Raw genomic sequence first — 23,559 nt, forward strand, 5'->3', positions numbered from 1 at the left:
TTACTTGGTCTGCAATGGAAGGATTGAAAATAAGGCAAATAAGGAACCCCTGTGGGTGAGGACAGATGACCCACCTGGATGTGCATGGTATATTTGCAGTTTCTGTATCCCAGTGGAATAAAGGTGCTCAGGTGTGAGTTCACCTTGTGCTTTAGTAGGACCTGGTCTGCTACATCCAGTGTGGGCACGAAGATGCTTATTCCACAGTAAGATTTTGAGTGAGTCCTTTTCTGAAGGACTGATGGATAGAACAAGAAATGGACAGATTGTATAGAATCTGAGAAAAAACAGACACATGGCAGGTTTGGCCCAGTGTGTTCCCAAAGCAGCCACACATGTGCCTCTGAGGAGTGTGTGTAAAGCCAGAGAAAGCATTCATGCATTATGTAGTATTTTCAAAGTGTGGAGGATGCTTAGACACCTTCATCCTGGAAATTACTGTGAGCTTGCTGGCAGCATTTCATGTGTGCTGGTTTTCCACCCACCTCCCTCAGAGAAGATCTGACTATAAAACTTCAGCAGAGCTGATTTATGCAGCCCATATAGAACCAGTGTCAGACCACCCTGATTTCCCCAGTGTCACAGCACAAGGCTTGGCCCACATATCTAGCTGGGGCTGATGGAGGTGGCATGAAGCACACATGTCACAGCTGTCCTCAGTTCTGTGCTGGGGCAAGAGTCTGTGTTGTGCTGTCCCCAAATAACCATTTGTATCTTCCTACTAAAGAACTTGCTGTCTCCAGTTTTAATGCCCTTCAACACACCACAGGTGACTAAGTGCAGGAGCACAGGTGCAGACAAAATCTGCATGTGTTTTATGCCCCAGTCTGGTTATGCTGGAGGGAAGGATGACACTCTTTATACTTCAGTTATGTAGCAGGGTTTTTTTTCCTCCAGCTTTTAAATTGTATGTGTTTCTGGAGGAGAAACAGGTGGTAGTCACAGCCTTCCCTCCCTCTGGAGCTGGCTACTTTCCCAGAACAAAGCAGGTTGTTTCCAAAATGGGCAGCTTTGGTTAGAACCATGTACAGTAAATCTTCAAATACTGTGGTATTGTTAAGAATTTCCTGTGCTTTGTTGAGTCGAGCTTTAACTACTCGTTGAGCTTTATATTCTCTATCCTGATGTGACTCTACACATTCTTTTTGTCTCCTTGTTCCCAAATCTTCAGTGTACAGTCACCTTATCCTATCTGAGTCAGCCAGTTGCCTCAATGGTGGGACTCAGCTACCTGAGGTTCAAAGGTTGTTCATTCTGGTTTCATGTAGTGTTGGTGATTTAGGTGTTCCCATAGACAGTCAGGGAGCCTGGCACAGTTAAGAGACAAGTATTACTGGCAGCAGTACCTTGGCTGCTGGGTGCAGTAGTGCCCAGGCTTGCAGACTTCCATCCAAGATTGCTGTTGCTACAAACAGGAACAGAGTGCATGTAGATCATCTGGGATTCATCTCTCCTCACATTTGGGAGGCAGGAGTCTTAATGCTGAGTGGGTCTCGGGAGGAGGAGTGAGTACCACAAAGCAGAGCTGTTCAGCTCTCCTGTCTTTGGCTCACCAGAAGCCCTGGATCAAAGCTGGGAGGGGAGGAATGGCAGAATTCAGCACTCAGCACACGCGGTGTGGAGCCGAGAAGTTGCATATTGCATGCAGACAAAGCTCACAAACAGCTTTGCAGGCCATGGCGATTCACATGGTCTGGGGATAAAGAGCCTTTGCTTTGTTGGACGGGGGCTGAATTGCAGGGCCCCATCGTTTGCCTTTCCCACCCCACAGACGTCGTGCCTACCCTGCTTGGAGGATGCTGAGCCACAGCCCCCCACCTCAGGAAGGGAGTGCAGTGACAGAGAGCTATTGAGCACACGCTGTTATGTTCTTGCAGCATGTGTGATGTATTGTGCACCTTCCAAAGCAACCTGATGCAGTTTCCACAGAGCTCAGTGGAGGAGTTAAACTCCTTTATGTTTTCTCTCTGGTGCGTGACAAATCCATGCATCATTTTCAGTGGAACATGTTGTCGCGCAGCTTGCCCCAGGAGAGGGAGGATGGGGACTGGATGCTGCATTGCATGCTCTGAGCTCAGCTCTGCCAGGAGCTCATGATGATGTAGCCAGTGTTCTGGGTGGAATAGGCATGTAGTCTTGGCCCAGATCCTGGTGGAAGCATCAGTGAGGCCACCACAGCATGGCACTGATGTGGGTGCATTGACAGTCTGCAGCTTCCACACAAGGGACAGCAAGGAGCAGCACCAATCTCTGCTCTCCGTGGTCAGGGACAGGACCCAGGGAATGGCTGGAGCTGGGGCAGGGCAGGTGTAGGCTGGATATCAATGGACAGCATGTGACAGCCAGGCTCTGGAATGGTTGGAATTGCAGTCCTTAGTCCAGACTTCCAGAATTAGCTAGGCAAGTCTTTCCCAGCCATTCTCATGTGGAGAACTGGGAGTAAGAACACTTCCTTACCCTTCAGTAGATGATGATTTTGTTTGTACTGTTGAATTTCTTCCTATTTCTGTTACTTGGGATCATCCAGTTCTATCTGTATCTTGTCCCTGTCTGTTGATGTTGCCTCACTAATTCTGCTTTTTAATGCTGCCCTTGATCTCCACTTCAGCTAGCTACTAAGTTAGGAAAGACTGCTGGTTTTCCAATTCAAGTAACAGCTTCCTGGGGCTATTGTTCCCTAAGGCTCCAGACACTGCTGGTCACAAAGTATATTATTTTATTCCTTAAAAGTATATCAGGTTACTGCCTTGAAATAGGAAATCGTATCTCAAGGCTTAGAGTCTCTTAGCCCCCACTGTTTGCGTTCTGCTCAGCAGTCAGTCCAGGGAAGGTTCTGGCTGGCTCAGGTCCCTGAAGGACAAGGTCATGCTCTGTTACGGGAGAGGAAGCTCTCCCTTCACACTCTCATTGCTTGGAGCACAACCAAAGTCTGTCTTGCAGAACCAGCTGAATCCAGAGCCTCTATGCACAAATTCATTAAGCTTAATTAAATGAGAGGCAAGATCAGGATGTGCTGGATATTACATAGGATGCTTCACTTTGGGTATCCTCTCTGTATCTTTCAGCTGTGCAGCATGTGGCAGACCTGTTTTTCAGACCATTTAAACGCAAGAACTTGTCTCTGTCCACATTTCTGCACATACAAGTGTGTGAAACAGTCTGCTGACCCTGCCAGCTGCAGGGGGAGGCTTGAGTTAGGCTTGGGTTTCTTTTGGAAAAGGAAAGATCTTTTCACTCTCTACAGTAGTACAGGCTTTAATGTTCTTCCAGTCGGGAACCCAGCCAGGACCACAACCTGCTCCAGAGCTCCTGCTGCTTGGCTCTAGGGCCTCTCACACAGAGAGGGGGTGTGTACAGGGGAGAGCCTGCATGTGGATCTGCACTCTGTGAGAAGGGTAATGGCAGTCAGTCTTCTCTGAGCTCTCAGGACAGCTCTTTCCTTTTGATGTTCAAGCATTCTCCTCTCAAATCTACACTTGGCTGATGTCTTCGTTTTGAGTCGCCAATTTAAATAAACTTATTTTTCCTGTTGTGAGACAGAATCAGGAGTAAAAGAGCAAGGCAGGCCTAAAACTTGAGAGAGTATAAAAGAAAATTTATTAACTACAGAAATAAAGAGAAAGGAAAAGAAAAAAAATTCAGAATAAGATTTTCAGATCACTCCTTCCTTCTCTCTCCCAATCTTCATAACATATAACAACATAAACAAACATATAACAAATACTTCGGTCAGTCTCCAATTTAGTCTTTCTCAGTTCACTTCTGGAGAGAGAAGCCTCTTCTTGTTGTAGTTGTAGGGATCTTTCCCACAAGAAGGAACAAGACAGTTCTCTTGTGGTTTTATCTTTTACGATTTGCATCTGCTCGGGAACCTGCAACCGTGATGCTCCTCCCAACTCTACAGCCGTCCCAAAGCTGTAGATGTGGGCCATGTCTGCTCCATGGGGTATTACTTTTAAGAATGAAATGTTCGACAACAAAGATTCTCTCTGTCTCCTTTCTTTCTGCTCAGGCTTCATCTTCAGAAAACCAAAATCCCTTTCTTTTCTCAGGGCAGAAATTCTCAACACAGGTGCTCTTTAGTCAAATCAGCTATTAAATGGAACATTTCCATCCCCCCATGTCTCTTTCCATGGTTTATAGGAATATTCAGTACATTAGTTCATTCCTAGAATTTTACAAAAGATTTTTCAGCCATTTCAACATCTTCTCATTCTCCTTCCATCTTAAAAACTTAGCTCTTACGTCACTGACTTCAGAAATTTTCTTATTCCCTTTCATATTCAAAGGAAAGGCTGGAGGCTTTGCAAATCTTCTCTGAACACTAAAGAGCTAAAGTTTAACACAACTACAAAAGTTGGGCCAGGCTCAGGCCGAGCTGGGAGGCAGCTGAGGTGTTAATCAGCCTTTCTGGGGCTGGGCTGCAGCCCCACACTGCTCATGGCCACCCGGGCAGACCCAGCCCGGCCGGCAGCAGCAAGAGTCGGCCTCCCCCCCACGCCAGAGCCGCAGGCCTGTGGAGGAGGAAGCCGTGAAGGTCTTATCACACAACTTTTTCTCCCCCCGGCCATCGGGTCCCCTCGTTGGCAAACGGGGCCCAAGCGGCCTCCCGAGCCTCCCCCCACATGGGGGGGAAAGCTCGGGTTGATGTTACCTGCTCAGCCGCCGGAAAGACAAAGAGACTCAGTTCCGGATTGCCTCCTTCAAAATGTGTGTGCACGGAGCGAACTAACTTTCTCTAATTGGCTGTTGCAGGTATCCCAACCCCCACAAAGGAAATTCTCTTAGAGAAAATCTTTCTCTGAGTTTCTTCTTCCGAAGTCAACCTATCACAGCTGATAAAGAGGTTATTATAGCAATTTTCTTGAGTACTGTGATTTCTTCTGCAGAATCTAAAAATATGCCGTTCCTATAGCACTTACTCCTTTAGACACATATATCCAACTGATGCCAACATCACAACTGACTTCAGGTTACATTTCAAGCCCTGGCATGTTGTTAGAGTTTGTCTGTTTAGGGAGTTAGTTCCCAGTAGTGTTGCAAATATGGGTTTCATCCTGTAGTGGAGATCAGGTTGGGATTCTCTGCACCTCAGTGCAGATGGGTTGAGTTCAGCTCGTGTGGGTAAACCAGATTTGTTGTAACCCAGGGAGTCACAATGTCACTGGAAGCAGATCCATACCCTCCCAAGCCCAGCTGGAAGCTGACCCGTACTCTCCCAGCTCAGCACATAGCCAGATGAAAAGGGCTTATATAAAGGAGGGAGAGGGACTTTTTGTATGGGCAGGTAGTGACAGGACAAGGGGCAATGGTTTTAAACTGGCAGAGGCAGGGTTGGATGGGAAGAAATTCTTCCCTATTGGAGTGGGGACACCCTGGCATAGGTTGCCCAGAGAAGCTGTGGCTGCCTCTGGATCTCTGGAAGTGTCCAAGGCCGGATTGGACTTGGAGAAACCTGGCCTAGTGGAAGGTGTCCATAGCAGGTGTTGGAATGAGATGAGCTTTAAGGTCCTTCCCAACCCAAACCAGTCTGGGATTCTGAGATTCGCCATTCCTTATATTTGTAATTTATCTTCCCCACAGCTTCCTGGAAATGATGGAAGCCCGAAGTCAAGGACACACATCACCACTGGCAACGAACGGACAGAGCCCCTCTTCTGGCTCCCAGTCACCCATTGTACCTCCGAGCTCCACATCAACAGGCAGCTCCAGCCCCGGCACCCCCCAGCCACCGCTGCCGCTTGCCACAAGCGCCATCATCTCTCCTGAGCCCACCCCGTCCTTCTCAGCAGTGCCTGCAGTCGAGGCCCCGCAGCCCCCCGCGCCTGCCGCAGCTCCTGCGGCCCCCCCGCCCGCAGCTCCCCCGCCCAAGCGTGGCATCATCGCACGGCTCTTCGGGACATCCACCGCAGCCGAGCCCACTCCTCCCCAGCCAGGTAGGTGCTGCTCCCTGTCCTGGCAGGATGTGACCCATAGGCCTTCAAGTTAGCGTTTCATTCTTTCCCTGCGAGAGGCTGAGCAGACAGGTGTGTGAAGGCCACAGGCACCATGCATGTGCAGCAGGTGTCCAGGGACACTTGGGCTCTCATTCTCTGTTTTCTTCTGATCAGCATTTTGGTTTGTCTCTGTGCTAGATGTGCCCAGCTAGCTGGGTCGTGGCTGTAGCATCCTTAATAAGAAGATCCTGAACAAACAAGAGACACTAATAAAATAAATGAAATGTCACGTTCTTACCAGGAGCAAAAATACCTCTTGAATAGGAAAAAAATGACTGGAGAAGGTATTTGAAGTGTCGTCCTTGCACATGTATGGCAGTCCAGAGGGGCTCCTGAGCATAACAGAAGTGAAGTGCTGGGTTTAAAGGTTATTCAGCCAGAAATGGTCACGGAGGTCCAGGTTCCGCAGCAGATTCCCCTCTGGGGAAATCTCCTTCAGAGCAGGTCTGGGAGGAGGGAGCCCTCAGCTGCTGCCTCAGCACTGGTACCCAGCCCTCAGTCCGGACCCTGCTAGACAGGGTGCCAGGCAGAGGCATCAAGGGTTTGTTGCATGTAATTTTACTGATCTGGACCATAATTTGCCCGTCACATTCACTTTGTTTGCAGAGCTAACTGGAGCTGCAGAGCTGGCAGTGTCTAAAAATCATTACATAGTTGGCGTCACCCTTTGGAAATACCTTCTCTCTCACCCTGGCTCACAGTGCTCCTGAGACGCCCACAGAGAGAAAGGAGGAGGTGCTGGGGACACAGGTTGCAATTTTGGATGTTGAAATGGTCTGGTTTTAGGTCTGTAGACAGTGTTCTGCATCCTGTGCCTCTTCCCAGATACGACATGATGCATCCATTTTGGTTTGTTTATGACTCTTCCTACCCAGAGAAAACAAAACAAAAACCAAAGAGGGGAGCAGAGGTTAGAAATTGCTTGTCAATAAAAAAATACCTTTGTCATTTAGATCTGTAGAAAAAAAGACAAGTGGTCTACTACCAGTATTACAGTGATTGAGTTTGGGATTTTTCTTTTTCTTGTCTTTTTTAACTCTTTCTTAGCTTGACAGCTGTTTCGGGCTTGTGACTTTCAGCCCTGATGTCTCAGAATTCTTAGGGGCGGTTGCAAAAGGCAGCCAGGAAGAGCTGATGTGTCAGTGTTACAAGGTTTCATTAGTGTGCCAAGGGCCTGCAGCTCCCATGGAATGTACCCAGGGACCAATTCAATGGAAAGCAGCTGAAAAATCATTGTTACCAAGTAACACTTGGTTTTTCTAGGAGCTGCTATTTAAGCTTTCTCTTGAAGTCTTGGAGTAGTAATTCTTTTGGCTGTGGTTTAGCTTACACCAGTGTGACTCTGTGGCATTAGTAGTAGTGTTTGTATGCAAAAGTGATCTGAAAGTAGTGCTAAGGAGAGCAAAAAAAAAGCATAAGTCTTGTTTTACCCAAAAGAAAAGTCTAGACGTAAAGTGCAGCATGAGCAGAGGAAAAACATTGAGTATTGCAAATTCTGGAAAGGTTAATCACTTCAGCTTCTTAGTTATGCTAATTTCATGAGTTTTCATCCTGATACCTTGAAGATGGGTAAAGATGTTTCTACAAATAAACTGTATTAAAGTCAGTCTCTATTTGAGGTAGCTCTTGAGCTTTTGTTTACCCAGAATATCTAAAAGCACAATGTGAACAATTCTACCTTGGACAGTTACTGGAGAAAAAAGCAAGTGGATAGGAGAGGGTGAACTGAACAGTCTAGAAAAGGTAAGAGAATAGTGAAGGGATATCCCTCAGGAGCAGTGCATATTGCACAGGTGTAATAATACCTATGGTACAGTCAGTCATAGCATTCCCTGGAGAGCAGACCCAGCCCTTGCCAGGGAGGTTTTCAGTCCCTCTAACAGCCTGGGTCAGCCTGCTGCATTCTAAACCACAGCAGCCATGATCTGTGAGTGCCTTCATGTCAGACTTTGGGCTGTTTTATATCCTGTTCATAACCTTCTTCCCTCACTGTAGATCCAAGGTTCTGCCTCATAGCTGCTGCCACCCTGGGCAGCATAGATCTGGAAAAAGCCAATTTCTGTCTTGCTTGTGGTGACACCCATGTTTTACACCTCCTGTTGCTGATGCAGATCCTGCTGCTGCCACTCCTCCCCCCCACCCTATAGCCCCTGCCAAGGTACAGAGCGTGGAGGACTTTGTTCCTGAGGACAGCCTGGACCACAGCTTTCTGGAAGACCCAGTGCCGCAGAAAGACAAAGGGAAATCACAGGCCAAACACCGTTTGGATAGTGAAAGGTAAGGAAAAGAGTGTGGCACAGGGACACACCTGGATGTGCAGCCTGGCTAACGTGGTGCAACTATTCAGTGATTTCAGAGCAGTTAGCTGCCTCAGAGGCTTTCTGGCTGTGCTATGGTCAGTCGTAGCATTCTCTGTCTCCCTTTTAGTGACAGACACTGCTCCCTGGGAAGGAGGAACATAAGGAAAAGCAGATTATCACCTTCCTGGTGTTGCTCTCTTGCATTGTGCTCACATTAAACCACGGGGCCCTTTGGGTGAGGAAGGGATTTTCCTTCTGTCCGAACACACCAAATCATTTGTGATACTTTTCTTCTGGAAGGTAGTGCACTTTGCAGAGATATTATGTTTTGTTTAATGAATATTCTCCTTCTGCCAAGGTGCAAAGTGTGGCCAAGCTCATCTATTACCTGGTTATGTCATTCCTGAGGCCCTATAAAGGGGTTTGGTGGAGGACACTTGGGAACTCTTCATAGCGTGGGATTCTGGAAGGAAGGATGGAGAAAGTCATGCTCCTTTGGGAGTGTCACTGCATGATTACCTGCAGAATCCAAAAACTCCTAGGGGGTGCCTTTCTTTTACTCTGTGTCTAGTGTTTCTTCACAGCATTTTCTCACTATATTGGAGAGACACAGATTTGGTGGATGATATGGAATGAGTTGGATATTCACATCCAGAGAGTAGTGATCCATGGCTTAATGTCCAGTTGAAGATGGGTGGTGTCCCTCAGGGTCTGTACTGAGACATGGACTTCATTCATGCGACAGGGGGATTGAGGGCACCCTCAGCAGGTTTATCAATAACACCAAACTGAATGGTGTGGGTGACACTTCTGAAGGACGGGATGATCCAGAACCTGGAAAACATGAGAAGTGGCCCTTGGGAACCTCATGAAGTTCTCCAAGGCCAAGCTCAAGTTGCTGTACCTGGGCTGGGTGACCTCTGGGATCAGTCCAGGCGGGAGGGAGAAAGGATTGAGAGCAGCCCTAGGAAGGGTGCTGATGGGTGAGAGTTGGACCTGCCCCAGTCCTGAAACCCCCCCTATGCCCTGGGTTGATCCCCAGCATGGGCAGCAGGGGAGAGGGAGTTCTGCCCTGCTCAGGTAAGACCTCATCTGTAGAGTTTCCTCCAGCCCAAGGGCTAGCATCAGGAGGATGCAGAGCTGCTGCAGAGAGCCCAGAGGAGGCCATGGAAATGCTCCCAGGGCTGGAGCCTCTCTGCTCTGGAGCCAGCCTGGGGCAGCTGGATGTGTTCACCTGGAGAAGACAAGGCTCTGGGCAGATGCTATTGCAACTTTTCAGTATTTAAGGCAAGATGAGGACAGAGGTTTTAGCGGGGCCTATTGCAGTAGGACAAGAAATGGTGGTTTTAAACAAAAAGAAGGGAGATTCAGATTAGGTATAAGGAAGAAGTTTTTTACAAGGGTGGTGATGCCCTGGCACAGGTTGCCCAGAGAAGTGGTGGATGCCTCATCTCTGGAAGCATTCACACTCTGGGTGGACGGGGCTCTGACCAACCTGATCCAGTTGAAAATGTCCCTGCTCAGTGCAGAGGGTTGGAACAAGCTGAGCTTTAAGGTCCCTTCCAGCCCAAACAAGTCTGTGATTCTATAATTATCTCCTCAAAATGGCAGAGCTGTGCTTATGCCATAAGCTGGATTTTCTTCTTTTTTTCCCTTTTCCTGGCTTTGATGTTTTTAAAGTAAAGAAAAAGGAAAGGGGATTGTGTATACTGAGCTGCTCAGACAAGAGGATGTGCAGCAAGCTGTCTGAAAGCAGACTGTCTCTTAAGAGGTGACCTAAGCATACTCTCAGGCTTTGTATCCCTTTTCTCAGAATATTCCTTGCTTGCTTCTTGTCATTAACACTGGATTAACCGGGAGAGTAATTAAGAGCTGACACTGCTTATCTGTTAATGTGGTGGATTCTTGTCTTTTGACATCTTTGTCATGACCCAGTGTTCTCTACTTCAACCACAGCAACTTCAGATGAGTGCTATGTGTGAGGCTCAATGCCTGTGTACTGCATTGTGTAATTCAGGTTAGCCTGAATCATCATCCCTTGTGATGGCAGAACACGTGGATGCTTTATTTAAAAAAAAAAAAAAAAAAAAAAGGCAAGAAAAAAGTGGTGGTTGCTGGAAGCATGCTGGCCTACGAAGTGTCTTGCTCGTGGCTGTGGCAGAGCTGAGATATTTTTCTGAGTTTAACAAGGAACTGTTGGAAGAGCCAAGCCTGACCTTCTGAGGGACTGGGTCCTGAGGTGCCCTGAGAGCTCTGGAGCTGCAGTTTTACTGTGGGCAGGAGGCTGATTCATCACAAAGGCTTCTCTGCTCCAGAGTGTCAGTCAGTGGAAGCAAATAAGTGTTAAACTGCATGAAAAGTCAAACATGTTAGATGGGTGTTAGAATCCTGCTCCTTGGTTTAGAGTTCATCCTTTGCTCACAGTCACAGATACCCAGTACAGTCAGAACAGCTGTTTCCCTGGGAGAAGACCTTGCAGCATATCCCTGCAAATTCACATGCTTGTTACTCCTCTGCAACTTGGCATCCATGGTTTCCTCTGGTTTCTTCTAAAATCACACAGTTTTCTCAGTGGTCTGGCAATTTTCCATTCTGTTTCTTGTCAAAAAGGGCCTACTAGAATAAGCCAGATGTGCAGATACTGAGAGATTTTCTTTCGGGATGCCAGTTACAACCCCACCATAGTCAGGAACAGCATTCCAGTTCTGTAAGCACTGTCCTCGATAATCAGCTTCTGCTGCAGTGAGGAAGTGGTTGTAATTCCCACAAAATCTGCTGCAGAAATTTATCTCTGACCTAAAGAACAGAGTAGATCTGTGAAATCACTCAAACATTGGGGAGATTTTAATGGTTTTAAAAAATGGAATCCTGGAAACTGCTTTTCCCATTTATATGAGTGAGGAACAAGGCCTGAGAATGTCCCAGTAAGATGCATTCAGGTTTCATGCTCATTTTGAAGCAGATATCTGAGTGTTGAGCTTACACAGCTCACCAGCATGCTTGGATGTGCTGGAGCCAAGGGTAAGCTCCAGAACTGAAGTGTCATTGAAGATCTGGCAGAAAAATGGGCCATGTTTTGAGAACTGTGAAATTACTTCTCCTACCCAAATAAGAGGAGTTGCCTCAGTGGCTGTGAGCAGGAGTCCTGCAGGGAGCTCCGAGAACACCTCGGTGTACTGAGGTTTCATGTGTGGAGCAGAGGTACATTCACAGGGTTGGAAGGCAGCTTGAGGGTCATCCAGTTCAACCTCCCCCTCATCCTGGGCCACTTAGAACTGGTTTCCCAGAACCGTTTCCAGATGGTTTTTGAATATCTCCATGGATGGAGAATCCATAACCTCTCTGGAAACCCATGCCAGTGCTCAGGCATGCTCTCTGTGGAAAAAATGTTTCCTGATGTTCGTGGGGAATCTCCTGAGTTACAGTTTGTGTCCTTTGCTTTTTGTCCTGGCATTGGGCAACACTGAAAAGAGTCTGTTTCCATCTTCTTTGTACCTCCTTCAGCTGTTTAAATACCTCTGTAAGGTCTGCTCAAGCCTTCTCCAGGCCAAGCAGTCTTGAGTTTCATGTGGGAGAACCTTTCCTCATGTGAGCAATACTTCAGTCAATTAATCATCCTCATGGCCCTTCACTGGATTCACTCTATCTGCTGTGCCAATGTCTCTCTTTACTGAGGAGCCCCCAGAGCTGGACACTGGACTCCAGCTGTGGCCTCACCAATGCAGAGCAGAGGGGCAGGGTCACCTCCCTGAGCTGTTGGCAGTGCTTTGCCTCATGAAGACTAGGACACCATTGGCAGCAGGGGTACCTTGTTCAACTTGGCATGCCCCAGGCCTGCAGTGGAGTCCTAGGTTTTGTTCAATGGCATTTTGTGGTTCTCTGACTAGAGAACTCCCAGAATCAGTTTCTTTACCAGCTAATTAGGAAGGTATTTCAATTTCCCAATCTGTTGTTTCAGAACTTAATTTGCTGCTCTTTAAGTTGATGCCCTGAGCCAGCATGGATGTGAGTGCACCAGAGGACCTAATCTGGCTCTAAAGCATCTCGTCCTTGGCTCCTGCTGGGTCAGGCTGGCCTGGGTCCCTGTGGGGGCTGAATATGTCTAAAAGTTTTATGCTTTAAAAGTTTATGCTTTAAAAGTTTATGCTTTACCTGGCAGTGTTCCTCATCTTTCTTTTCTGCATCCTTAGACATTTATCTTAAAACATGGATTAGATTTCTGTGTCCCTACATCTGAAGGGCTTTGAAGTGATTCTTTGCTTTTATGGATCTGTTATGGATTCCATGATGCCCAGCTGTGCTAGCCCAAGGGAGGGAAGCCAAGGTTCACAGTAGAAGACCAACATCTCCTAGAACAGGCATGCAGGCTCATCCTGCAGAGTGGAATTCCCTCAGCTTACTTGCTTTATTAGAGCTTGGTTTTTTTTTCTTTCTTTAGCCCCAAAAAAGGATGTGTCAAGAGCCCTTGAGCTCCCGGGGCTGTGGGAACATGGCCCAGCCAGGTTTGAGGCTGTGAGCTCAGGTTGCAGCAGGGTTTGTTTCTTCCCCAGCAGCCAGTCTATGACACATCAAAGGCTCACAGAGGATGCCCCAGCAGGCTCTGGTCACTAGCTCAGAGCAGACCTCAGTGAGCAGCATCATTTTTGGGGGATACCTGCACCTGCAGACATGCTAGCTCCGTGCTTGTACCAGCGTGGCAGTGCTTCAAGGGCTGGAGGGAGTGGTGCAATGTGTTTGGGTTTGCATGCTTTGCCTTCCTTCCAACTGGAACCTCAGGACCACAGCTGATCCTAGTTTTGCCTTGTCAGAGCCTGTTTTTACTGAAGCAGTGATTTTCCTGATGTATATTCACTCCACTGCTATGCTTTTATGCTGTCACTCAGCGATCTGTGTTGGCTGGAGATGGAGGCAGGATTCTCACTGCAAAGGGATGTGACCCACTTTGAAGAGGGGATGTACACATGGGAGTGTACACCCACTTGGACTGAAAAAGCTCGAAAGGCTGCAGGTCTGTGTGGAGTGTGAAAGGACAGTGACAGCAATCTCTTAAGAGCCCTTGTGCCTAATAAAGCAGTGATGTCTTAAAGAAAGGCAGTGTGTCTAGTTGAGAATAATATCCTGCCATTTTTAGGCTGCAACTCCCATTTTCTTTTCAGTGCATTTCAAGAGGAAACCCTGCCAGTGCTTTGAAAACCTCAGGAATCACTCACTTGTCATTCCTCCAGCCTTGGGGGCTGCTTGGGAACCAGTTTTCCTCTCCTTTGTGTAGCTGGGCTGTGTGCCTCCATCCTGGCATGGTGTGAGAGCAGCAGTGTTAAGTGATGAAGGGGCTCTTCGGCAGCCTGGCCCTGCTCAGTAGGGCACAGAGAGCAGGTCCTGGAAGCAGAGGGATCTACACCAAGACCAGAGAGAGGGCTGATGCTGGCCCTGGTCTTAGCACTCCAGCCCAGACAACAACACTGATTGATCACTGAGCTATGCCGGGTGTCATCGACGTGGTGTCCCATTGTCACAAACAACTCCATGATATGTTGACAGATGTATTAACTATTTAAAACTGTCTTGTCAAGCAGTACCTAGCCATGTAGAGAAGCCAGAGTGAGCAGTTGCCATCATCCTGACTTTGTTTAGGGTATTTCTCATCTCACGAGCACACCATATTCCACTGTCTTCCAATGCTTGTCCTGTGCTAGTGACTGGGAACACCACCTACTTCCAGTTAAAGGATTTTAGGGTTTTGTGTTATGTCTCTACAATTCAATCTGTTCCAAGCTATAGTATGTTTTTTGTCTCTGTGTAAAAAAAGGTTGTGCTGTACAATCCAGGTGGCATCATTAAAAGGGCAGTGACTTGTGTGTGGGGTTATCGGGGTGGATCTGGGTATCTCTTGTGGATGAAACAAATAGAACAAGGAAAGGTAATGGCAAAGGCTTATCAACTGAGCCTGGGGAAAATATCTGTATTCCTGACATGAGCAAATTTTTCAGAAAGTGTTAAAATTGAATCCTAGGGACATTCAGACAAGAATCCTCAATTTCAGCTGCAAAGTTCTCTCAAGCTGCCTCTGAACACAGAACTGTGCTACATCCAGGGAGGCTGACAGACTCACAGCTCTAGCAGTGTGTCCTTAGGTTAATTTAATTTGGGCAATGTTAAAGCTTGGATATGGTGTCTGTGTATCTGCCTGCTTCAGGGAGCACCACAGAAATAGAAATGATTCCAGGAAGCTAATAGCTGCCAGTGAACTCCCATAGCAGTGGCAGTGTATGATCAGGTTTAATTACAGGATGGGGGGGATGAAGACAGGCAGTTCCCGTGGTTTGACTGACTGATCCTTACATGGTGGATGGAGCTCCATGTTCTGATGGAGCTGTGGCCACAGGCTTCTCTGTATCTCTGAGGCTCACCTTCTCCAGCCACTCATTTACAGCTTGAGGGGTAGCAACTCCTCTGTGACACATCCTGCTGTGGCCTATCCCAGACCCTGGTGCAGCAGGGCTCCTGCCACTGCTGCAGCCTGCAGGGAGCAGGTCCAGCCAGAGCTGGGCAGTGGCAGGGGAAGGCTGGCAGTGCACAGAATCATAAAATCACCAACTGGTTTGTGTTGGAAGGGACCTTAAAGCCCATTCAGTTCCACCCCCTGCGTGGGACACCTTCCACTATCCCAGGTTACACCAAGCTCCGTCCAACCTGGCCTTGGACACTGCCAGGGATCCAGGGGCAACTACAGCTTCTCTGGGCACCCTGTGCCAGGGCCTCCCCGCTCTCACAGTGAATAATTCCTTCCCAATATCCTGTCTAACCCTGTCCTCCTTCGGTTTAAAGCCATTTCCCTTGTCCTGTCCTTCCTGGCCCTTGTTCCAAGTCCATTTCCAGCTCTGTTGGAGCTCCTTTAGGCACTGGAAGGGACTCTTAACATCTTCCTGGAGCCTTCTCTTCTCCAGGCTTAACTGTCCTCGTTTTCAGCCTGTCTCCAGAGCAGAGGTGCTCCAGCCCTTTAATCATCAGCTGCCCCAGGCTGGGGACGTGTCCTGAAGTTGGCTGTACAAGTCAGGCCAGTCTCAGTCTCTGTGCAGGGAGGCAGGTCTGTCCAGCACCTCCCAGGGTGCTGTGTCTGATCACTCTCTGTGTTGCAGTGATGGAGAGGCACCTGGAGGGAACCCCATGGTAGCAGGTTTCCAAGACGACCTGGATCTGGATGACAAAATCCCCAGCAGACCAATGCTGGCAGCAGAACGGGTGCCCAGCAAGAACATCACCCTCTCCAGTGAGGAAGAGGAAGAGGTGAAAGACTCTAAGGTCATCCTCATATCTGATGGAGACAAAAACACAGAGCAAGAAAAAAAAAGGTACAAAGCACAAACTGAAGTGTGGGGTTGTGATGGCAAACCTGGACCTCTCCTGCATCCTGCCACTGACTGTGTGCGGCCTCTGGGAAGTCTCAGTGTGTCTGTCTTCCTGTTCAGCTGTGAGCTAGGGCTGTGGTTAATGTAGGTGTAACTGCTGTGTGTGGTGTGTCCTACCCCATGCCTTGGAGCACTGCCCTCCTGTGCCACTGGGACAGTTCTACATGGGAGTATCTGCCTGCTTTTCCTCAAATTTGAACGAGAGCCTGTAACTGAGCACCAGGGTGGCTATTTGTGGTGGTGTGGGGAGGAGAGAGGAGTCAAGTCTTGGGTGAAGGGAGTGGAGTTACTCACCACACCCTGTGCTGGGGAACAATGTTCTCCACATACCACATCCTATGGGATTAGGGTTAGGGACACAAGGGTTATCCTCAGCCTGAGTGGTGCGTTTGACCCCACACCCCTAACAGGATGCACTGCCTTTCCCAATGGGATGGATGATGCTGCCCTCAGGGCAGGCTCAGCTGTTAACTGTGCTTTGCTCCACAAAATAGGGGTGGACAGGCTCTGACAACTTGTTTCTTCTTAGGTCTTCCAGAAATTCTCTGAAACCCCAGAGTGAAGCAATTTTGACCAAAGCAAGTGACCCGAAGCCTCCTGACAGTTTACCTCCCCATTCTGGGTCTGAACGAAACAGCAGCAGCAAGGGCAACACAAGCTTGGCAGCTCCTGCTACTGCCCCCACAGCAGCAGCCCAGGCCTCAAAGGCCACTGCCCAAAGCAAAGGACTTGCTTCCAAGCAGAAAGTGGTCAAAGAGGAGAAGCCTGAGGAGTCTGACAGTGATCAAGAGGGACCAATAGCTACTCAGATGCTCTCATTTGTTATGGATGACCCAGACTTTGAAAGTGAGGATTCTGACAGCCAGAAGAAAAAAATGGTAAATAACAAGCCCACATTGCTGTGAGCTGTGCCGAGCTGAGCTGGAAGGGTTGAGGCATTTTCCTGAGCAGAGCCTTCATCTGCTCTCCCATCCCTCAACAGCAGTTGCAGCAAGGCAGGTGCTAAGCAACCTGCAGAGATTGATGTGAGCACAAACCCAGCAATTCTCTCTCTGAGTGTAGAAGCTGCATGGAATAAGAACCCCATAGAATCACAGATCCATAGAATACCCTGAGTTGGAAGGGACCCGGGAGAATCATTGAGTCCAGCCCCTGTCCCTGCCCAGACCTCCCAACAATCCCAGCCTGTCCATCCCTGGCAGTGCTGTCCAAACGCTCCTGGAGCTCTGGCAGCCTCGGGGCCGTGCCCATTCCCTGGGGAGCCTGGGCAGTGCCCAGCACCCTCTGGGGGAAGAACCTTTTCCTAATATCCAGCCTAGACCTTCCCTAACATAAGGTTTGTTTTTACAAACACAAAGAAGATTTGTGTTTGTGTGTTTTACTGTGCTGTTTACTCTCAGCCAGTCCAGCAGTGTGGGAGGTACAAAATGCAAAGCTACTGGGTTTTCACGTGAACTTTAGCATGCAGAAGGGTGTCTGTGCCAGAAAGAATGAGCTCTTCACAGTCAATCCAGCAATAAAAAGGCCGTCACATAATTTTCTTGGCAAAGCTTAAAGGGAATAAGGAAGGTCTGCTTGAGAAAGACTTTCCAGGACAGCAGAGGTAGCTGTAAGGTCTGTGACATTCAGCACGTGCTAGCAGGTGTCTGCTAAAACAGATAAGCCAGGAGTCCCCTCATACCTGCCCTGTAGTACAGGTGGAGAAGACACTTCTCCTGTCCCTCTTCTCTGAACTGGTCAGAACTTGCTGCATGGCTTGAGATATCCCTGATTTTGGTGACCTGTACTCACAACCTGCAGAGTAGTTTCTGGAAACTGCTAGCAGTGATTTGGGATGGGCCATGGCTGTGCAGGGGTGTCCTGATGTCTGGGTTAGCTGGTGTTCAGGGAATTTCCCTGTGTTTGTATCATTCTGGAATCCTATAGAAAGGGCTGTTGTCCCAGTTTCTTTGACCTTGCTTATGTGTCGTGCTGTTTATTAAGTAATTTTACATTCATTTTGCATCTTCACTTCCTGCTTTTCTTGACAATTTAGTAGGAAAGCAAAAGTATTTGGAGCAAGTTTCCATCTCCTGCATGCGCCAATGAGAAGAGATTGATGAGGAAGCAGCAGTGTCAGGGAGTGCCTGACCCAGGGAATGCTCCACAGTATGTGAATGCTTTCCCACTGCAGGGTGTACTGGTCAGGCACACCAGTACAGCCATCGTCATTAGCACAGTAGGGGCACTGCCTGACCGGTAGCGCAGCAGGGCCGGGTTCCATCCATGTACAAGCAACAAGGGAAGGTTGGATGACAGGTTCTGAAGAGGATCAGTTGGCAGGTATCAGAAGACCATGAAACTGAAATTCCATTCCCATCATGCAAGATGGAGGATTTTGGGGTAATTTCCAGGCTCTGCAGCATCTTGGGTTTTAGCCCACATTGAAGGGGCAGATTTGCCCTAGGAGCACATTCCCTTTTGACTCGATGATGGGAATTATTCTGCAGACACACTCTGCTTCCTCAGCCCTGCTGCCTCTGGTACCTGAGACTCACAGAGCTGCACAGTAGAAAGCATTTGTCGCTCAGGGCTGGAGGGGAGTTTTCAGTCTATTAGATTGGATTTTCCCAGAACAGAGGTGCCTCCCCAGGGCAGGAGGAAGCTGATGCTGGTGAGCTAACAGAGTTGAAGTTCTCATTTAATCCCTTTATATTGGGAATTTTATTTCAGCAGCCCAGTGTGAAGTTCTCAGAATCCTTGCCAGTACCAGTGCAACTGAGGCATTTTACCAAGGCAAAAATTAGAGCTCATAAGATCCAGGACACTGATTTTCAGGCAGTAACAGTCAGTTCAGCTGCCATTTCCTTCCCTCCTCCCCACCTGCTGACATCTGACATTTTTGTGTGCAAAATGGTTAGAGATTTTGGTTGAAGCATTTGTCAGTGTTGTCTGCCTTTGCTTGTCTCTAGGATGAATTCCCAGTGCGGGAAGATCTCTCTGAAATATCTGATGATGATAGCTCGCTGGCAAAGCCACCCCAGCCTATGAAATCAACAGTCCCCTCCTTTAAACTGAAAAATGACTCAGATCTTTTTGGCTTGGGTTTGGAAGAAGCTGGTCCCAAGGAGAGCAGCGAGGAAGGTAAAGCTCACACCTTATTTCCACTCTTGCTGCTTTTGTTTGTCAGGCATCTGGTTTTTCCAAAGTCTTTCCAGGGTATCAGCAAACCAATTTGCACTAAATAAAGTACCCCCTGACTTCATGCCCTCTGTGAATCTGCATTCTGGTTTAACACAGCATAAATAGCTTTTAAGTTTTTCCCCATGAGGAGGAGAACTTGGCTTGTCCCTGGCACCAGCCATAGGTTATTTTTGTCCCAGCTGCAAGCAGAAGCACATCTTTCACAAGCTGCTGCCGTGTAAGCCTTCCTGCTTAGTCCTGTGTGCTTGGGAAGTGGTGTTTAGCATTGCATTGCAGTGTCCACCCCCTCCAGAATTTGGATCAACTTGAACAAAATGATCTGACAGACCCTGCCAATTTCCTCTTCTGTTTTTGGGAAAGATGGGGTAGGATCCTTATCACTACCTAAGCATTCCTCAGGCTTTATTTTTTGCCCCCTCATTCCCTGAGGGAACAAATCCTACTCATGCAAATAATTCCTGCTGTCTAAGCATTACTGCAAAGAAGCTTCCTGTAGACCTGCCCCAATGTCAGCATGAAAGATGGGAAGTTAAAGATTTAAGAAAGGAAAAAAGCTGTGAGCAGCATCAGAGAGAGCTCCTTGAATAGCTGTTCCAAAAGTGTGAGGAAGATGTCACAGGCTGCCATGGTTCCATCAGCTTGTCACTCTGAGCTGCTGAACAGCAGAGCTTGAAATAGCTGTAAGTGCATCTGCAGAGGCCCAGGTCAATAATTCTACTTCAGTTTAGATTCTTAAATGATTAAACGCGGGTTCCTCCTATCTCCTCTTTTGGTGGTAAATATAAAACCATCTCTCGGTCATCAGTGATTGGAGCTTGACTGGCAGTTAGGCTTCTCCATGGCTGCATTTACACATCAGCTGAGGAAAAAGGCATGTGTAGGTAAGAGTGACAGTCAAACGGTACATGTGAAAAGTGGTTCTGTCATGAAGCCTCTTGTGAAGCAGCCAAGCAGGTACTCCTCTGTTCAAGGAGGTTTTTGCAAAAGCAGTGGACACTCAGCAGTCAAGTCATCAGCCATAGTCACGTGTGACACGTGACGGGGATGGACTCTGTGTGAAAGTATTCACCTGTTAGAGCAGGGCTGCTGCAGGGATGCTTTGGGGATGTAATTTCCATACATAGTGTGAGCAGCAGCGAGTCTTACCCTGCCAGGGTGTCCCATCTGCTGATACCATGTCCTCAGTCGTCCTCAGAGAAGATGCCTGGCAAGATTTCCATCAGAGGAGAACTGTTCCCAGGAGCTCTTTCTTCAGTTCTAGAAATAACAATCCAGTCCCAAATTTGGCCTTTGTACCAGTTTGTAGAGCTAGTCTCCAGATGTTTTTCTCAGTAGCTGGGACAGAGTGAATGCTAGGTCAGTGTTGATCACACAGATCATATAATGCTCATAATTAAACTAGACAGATATGGTTGAGTCGGAGTGTGAGTACTGGGGCCTGTGTTGGTTCCCAAAGAGGCACAGTTTGGCCTGGAGTGCTGGCCTTGCCTTTGCTCATGGATGCCCAGGATGGAGCATTTTGTTCTCAGAAATGGGGCCAGGGCAGAATTGCAGCTCTTACCATTTAAATTGATTAAACACAGTGGTGTTTGGTTTTTGGTTTTTTGTTTGTTTGTTTGTTTGTTTGTTTTAACAGATAAACAAGCTTCTAAGGAGAAAAAGAAGAAGAAAAAGAAAAGCAAAGAGGTACTGTTTAATTCCTCAGATCTGCCGTGTTACTCACCTGCCAAGAACAGAGGTGGCCTTCCATGGTGTCTGCCCAGGACTTGGTGGACTCCCTTCCATGCTCACATCCTGCAGCTCTGATCTGTGTCTCCTAGGCTCTGCAGACTACTGAACTTCAAAGCGAGCTTGTGGAGCAGTTGAACTTTGAAAAGGGAGTGTGTGAGTTTGTAAAATACAGGATGAGGCAGAGCAGTGCCTCTCTGCTGGACTGTGCATTCATAGCACCATGATTTTTCAAGCAGAGGGGTGCCCACAACAGATACCTCAGGGATAGTGAGGGAAGTCTGCAGGAGGCTTTGTCTGTGCCATTTAAGCCTGTCCATTACCATGGTATTGTTTGGCACAAACCAACAGACCAGTGCCCTGTATAACCCAACTGGTCTGTCTGCTTTTCCGTCCAAACTCACAGAAGGGTCTTTGGTGCTTCAGCCTTAGTAAGACCTGGTTGAAGACACGTGCCCATGGCACAGAGGTTGGACTAGGTGCTTTCCAGCCCAAACCATTCTTCAGAGCCAGGTGTCAGGGCAGTAAATCCTGGGTCACTGGCATACTCAGAGCACTTGCTAATAAAAATGTTCTCATTTTGCAGGAAGAGGACAAGTCAGTGAAAAAGAAGAGCAAACACAAGAAAAGCAAAGAGAAGGAGGAGAGCAAAGAGGAAAAAAAGAAAAAGAAAAAGAAGAGCAAGGAGAAAAGCAGTGAGATAGATGAACTTGAGGCTTTTCTTGGCGGAGGAGGAGCCAGCATGAGCAAACCACGGGGTGAGGGAGACTACGAGGAGCTGTAGTTTGGCTGCTAGTGGACTCTGCACCATGGCTGTCTCCATCTTCTCTGACGAGTCACCCCAGGACAGGCACAGATGTGTAAAGCTTTGGCCCTTTGCTGTATAGTCTCTCAAACCAGAGTGAGCAAAAAAAAAGCTTTTCATCTGTGTGTGCTGCTCTGGTACATCGTTACACAAAGAAAACCCAGCTGAGATGTACGTGAGCCAGGGGAAGGTTCAGGACACGGCTCCCAGGCCTGCTGCCAGGCTTTCAGTTTTTCTCCTTCCAGAGATGCCCCATCAGGTCACTGGCAGGCTGCGGGGTGAGGGGACTTGCCTCCTGCTCTGTCCCTGCTGCATTCCACTCCTGCACACCTGAAATTCCTGTCTGGTTAAGAGGAGTGCAACAAAAGATGCCGCATGAACGCGTCATACTCGACTTTCTCAAGTCTTTAACTTCTTATCCTTCCTATTTTTTAAGGAGAAAGGTGATATTGGCCATTGCTTCACCCAGCAGTTGATGAGCTTTAAGTCAAGCAGATCATGCTGTAGTACAGCTCTCTAAAGCAGTAGGCATAGGGACAGTGTGAGAGAGAGAATGTGTGATTGCTGAAGTCCTTTGAACGGGAACCTTTCTGCACAGCAGCTTAATTAGCCCTCACTGGTGCTGCTGTTGGAATTCAGGAAGCCCATTGATTTCCGTGGCCCCAGTGTCTCAGACACTACATGTAAGCTGCTATGCAGTTTGGGAAAACATTTAAAACTGCAAAGCTGACCCGAAAGAGAGAGAAAAATCAGTGCTTTTTTGCATTTCCTACCCTTGAATTTGCATATTTCAGAATGCACTGCTGCTGGGACCTCTCAGGGACATGACTCCATGTAGAAGTGAAGATATCCAGAGCTTCAGAATTGGCTACAGATCAGTGTTAGCATGGCAAGGCATTTGCTTCTCAGGCATTTTCCAGTCAGGCTGTAAACCCCGGCTGCTGCACTGTGCCGAGAGGGACCAGCACTGCAGCCCAGCAGCGTCTGTCCTGCTCCAGCTTCTGTCCATCCTGCAGCCAGCCAGCGTGCTGCCTTTCCTGCCCCAAGCAGAGAGCCTCCTCTGTCCCATGAGTTTGGGAAGCCTTTTAGTTTTTGCTTTGAACTTAAACCCATGGATTAGTGCCTGCTCAGCAGCCGTTGGATGGGCACTGCGGCCACCCCTTGGCACTCACCTGTGTCTCAGTGAGCAGCCCCTGTGTTTGATGGAGCTGGTCAGTTCTCTGTGCCCCTCCTGGCTTGGGTCTGGGGTCCCTTGCTCAGCTCAGACAGTAAAGCTTCCTCCAGGTTCTGTGCATTACATTGCCCTCTTGCTTGTAAGTTGATTTGAGGTTTGGTTTTGTTGTCTCTCACCCCTTTCTGTTGTGAAATGTCAGCCATGATATCCAAACTGGAGTTTCGTTCTGCATCTCTATAAAGCAATGTGTTCTTTTGATCTATTAACCACTCCAGAGCTCTCTTGACCAGCAGGCATTTCCTGCTCCATTTTTCTTTTTCTTGCGCCCAAAATGCACTTGTAAGCATTTCCCTATAAAACAAACTGTTTTTTTGCTGCATGAGCAGTGTGTTGTTCAGGTCTGTCTGCCATTAGCATTTGCCTCCTCTGAATATTCCACATGGCACTGTAGGGAAATTGCATGGGACAGTTCAAACTTTGCACATCCGGGGAGGAAAAGGAAGATTTAGAAGGGACCGATTCGTGGCCCTTTTGGGCAAAGGCAGGTGGGAGCTTGAGCCTCAGCTGCCATAGTCCCGAAAGTGCTTCTGTTCCATCAGGATTTTGGATCATGTTCCATTTTTGCATCGAAAAACCCTGGTACAGTCCATTCTGACTATAAAGCTCTGTTGTACACCTGTCTCTGTGCATCTTCTTCTACCCCAGAGCCCCTGGGCCTGGGAGCTGTGTGTCCCTCCTTGTGCTGCTATGCTCCACACCTCATAGGATGGGGGGCACTGAATTAAAAACCATTCCAAAAAAAAAGGATCTGAACATAAAAACCACGACTTCCTTCCCCAAAACTGCCCTGAGAGTGCTGTTGCCTCCTACAGCATAGAGGAGGCAGGGGTTCTGGTCAGGTATGGGTACAGGAGGCTGTAGTGGTGGCCAGTCCCTGCTGACACCAGTGCTAGACTGGGCAGGTCTG

General features: G+C 48.1%; 1 protein-coding gene across 2 annotated transcripts in view; it reads left to right on the plus strand.

The window, feature by feature from the left end:
• The window catches only part of RABL6 (RAB, member RAS oncogene family like 6), a 53,706-nt gene extending 30,433 nt beyond the window's left edge, over positions 1 to 23,273 (plus strand). For both annotated transcript variants that reach the window (XM_014881033.2, XM_088177407.1), the window contains 7 exons: positions 5,584 to 5,936; positions 8,108 to 8,273; positions 15,433 to 15,645; positions 16,232 to 16,580; positions 18,654 to 18,825; positions 20,522 to 20,571; positions 21,200 to 23,273. In XM_014881033.2, coding sequence (XP_014736519.1) covers positions 5,584 to 5,936; positions 8,108 to 8,273; positions 15,433 to 15,645; positions 16,232 to 16,580; positions 18,654 to 18,825; positions 20,522 to 20,571; positions 21,200 to 21,397 — 1,501 coding nt within the window. In that variant the 3' untranslated portion in view covers positions 21,398 to 23,273. The remainder of the gene's footprint in view (positions 1 to 5,583; positions 5,937 to 8,107; positions 8,274 to 15,432; positions 15,646 to 16,231; positions 16,581 to 18,653; positions 18,826 to 20,521; positions 20,572 to 21,199) is intronic.
• Positions 23,274 to 23,559: the final 286 nt, after the last annotated feature.

Source organism: Sturnus vulgaris, chromosome 22, assembly GCF_052056855.1.
Source record: "Sturnus vulgaris isolate bStuVul1 chromosome 22, bStuVul1.hap1, whole genome shotgun sequence".
Lineage (NCBI taxonomy): Eukaryota > Metazoa > Chordata > Aves > Passeriformes > Sturnidae > Sturnus > Sturnus vulgaris.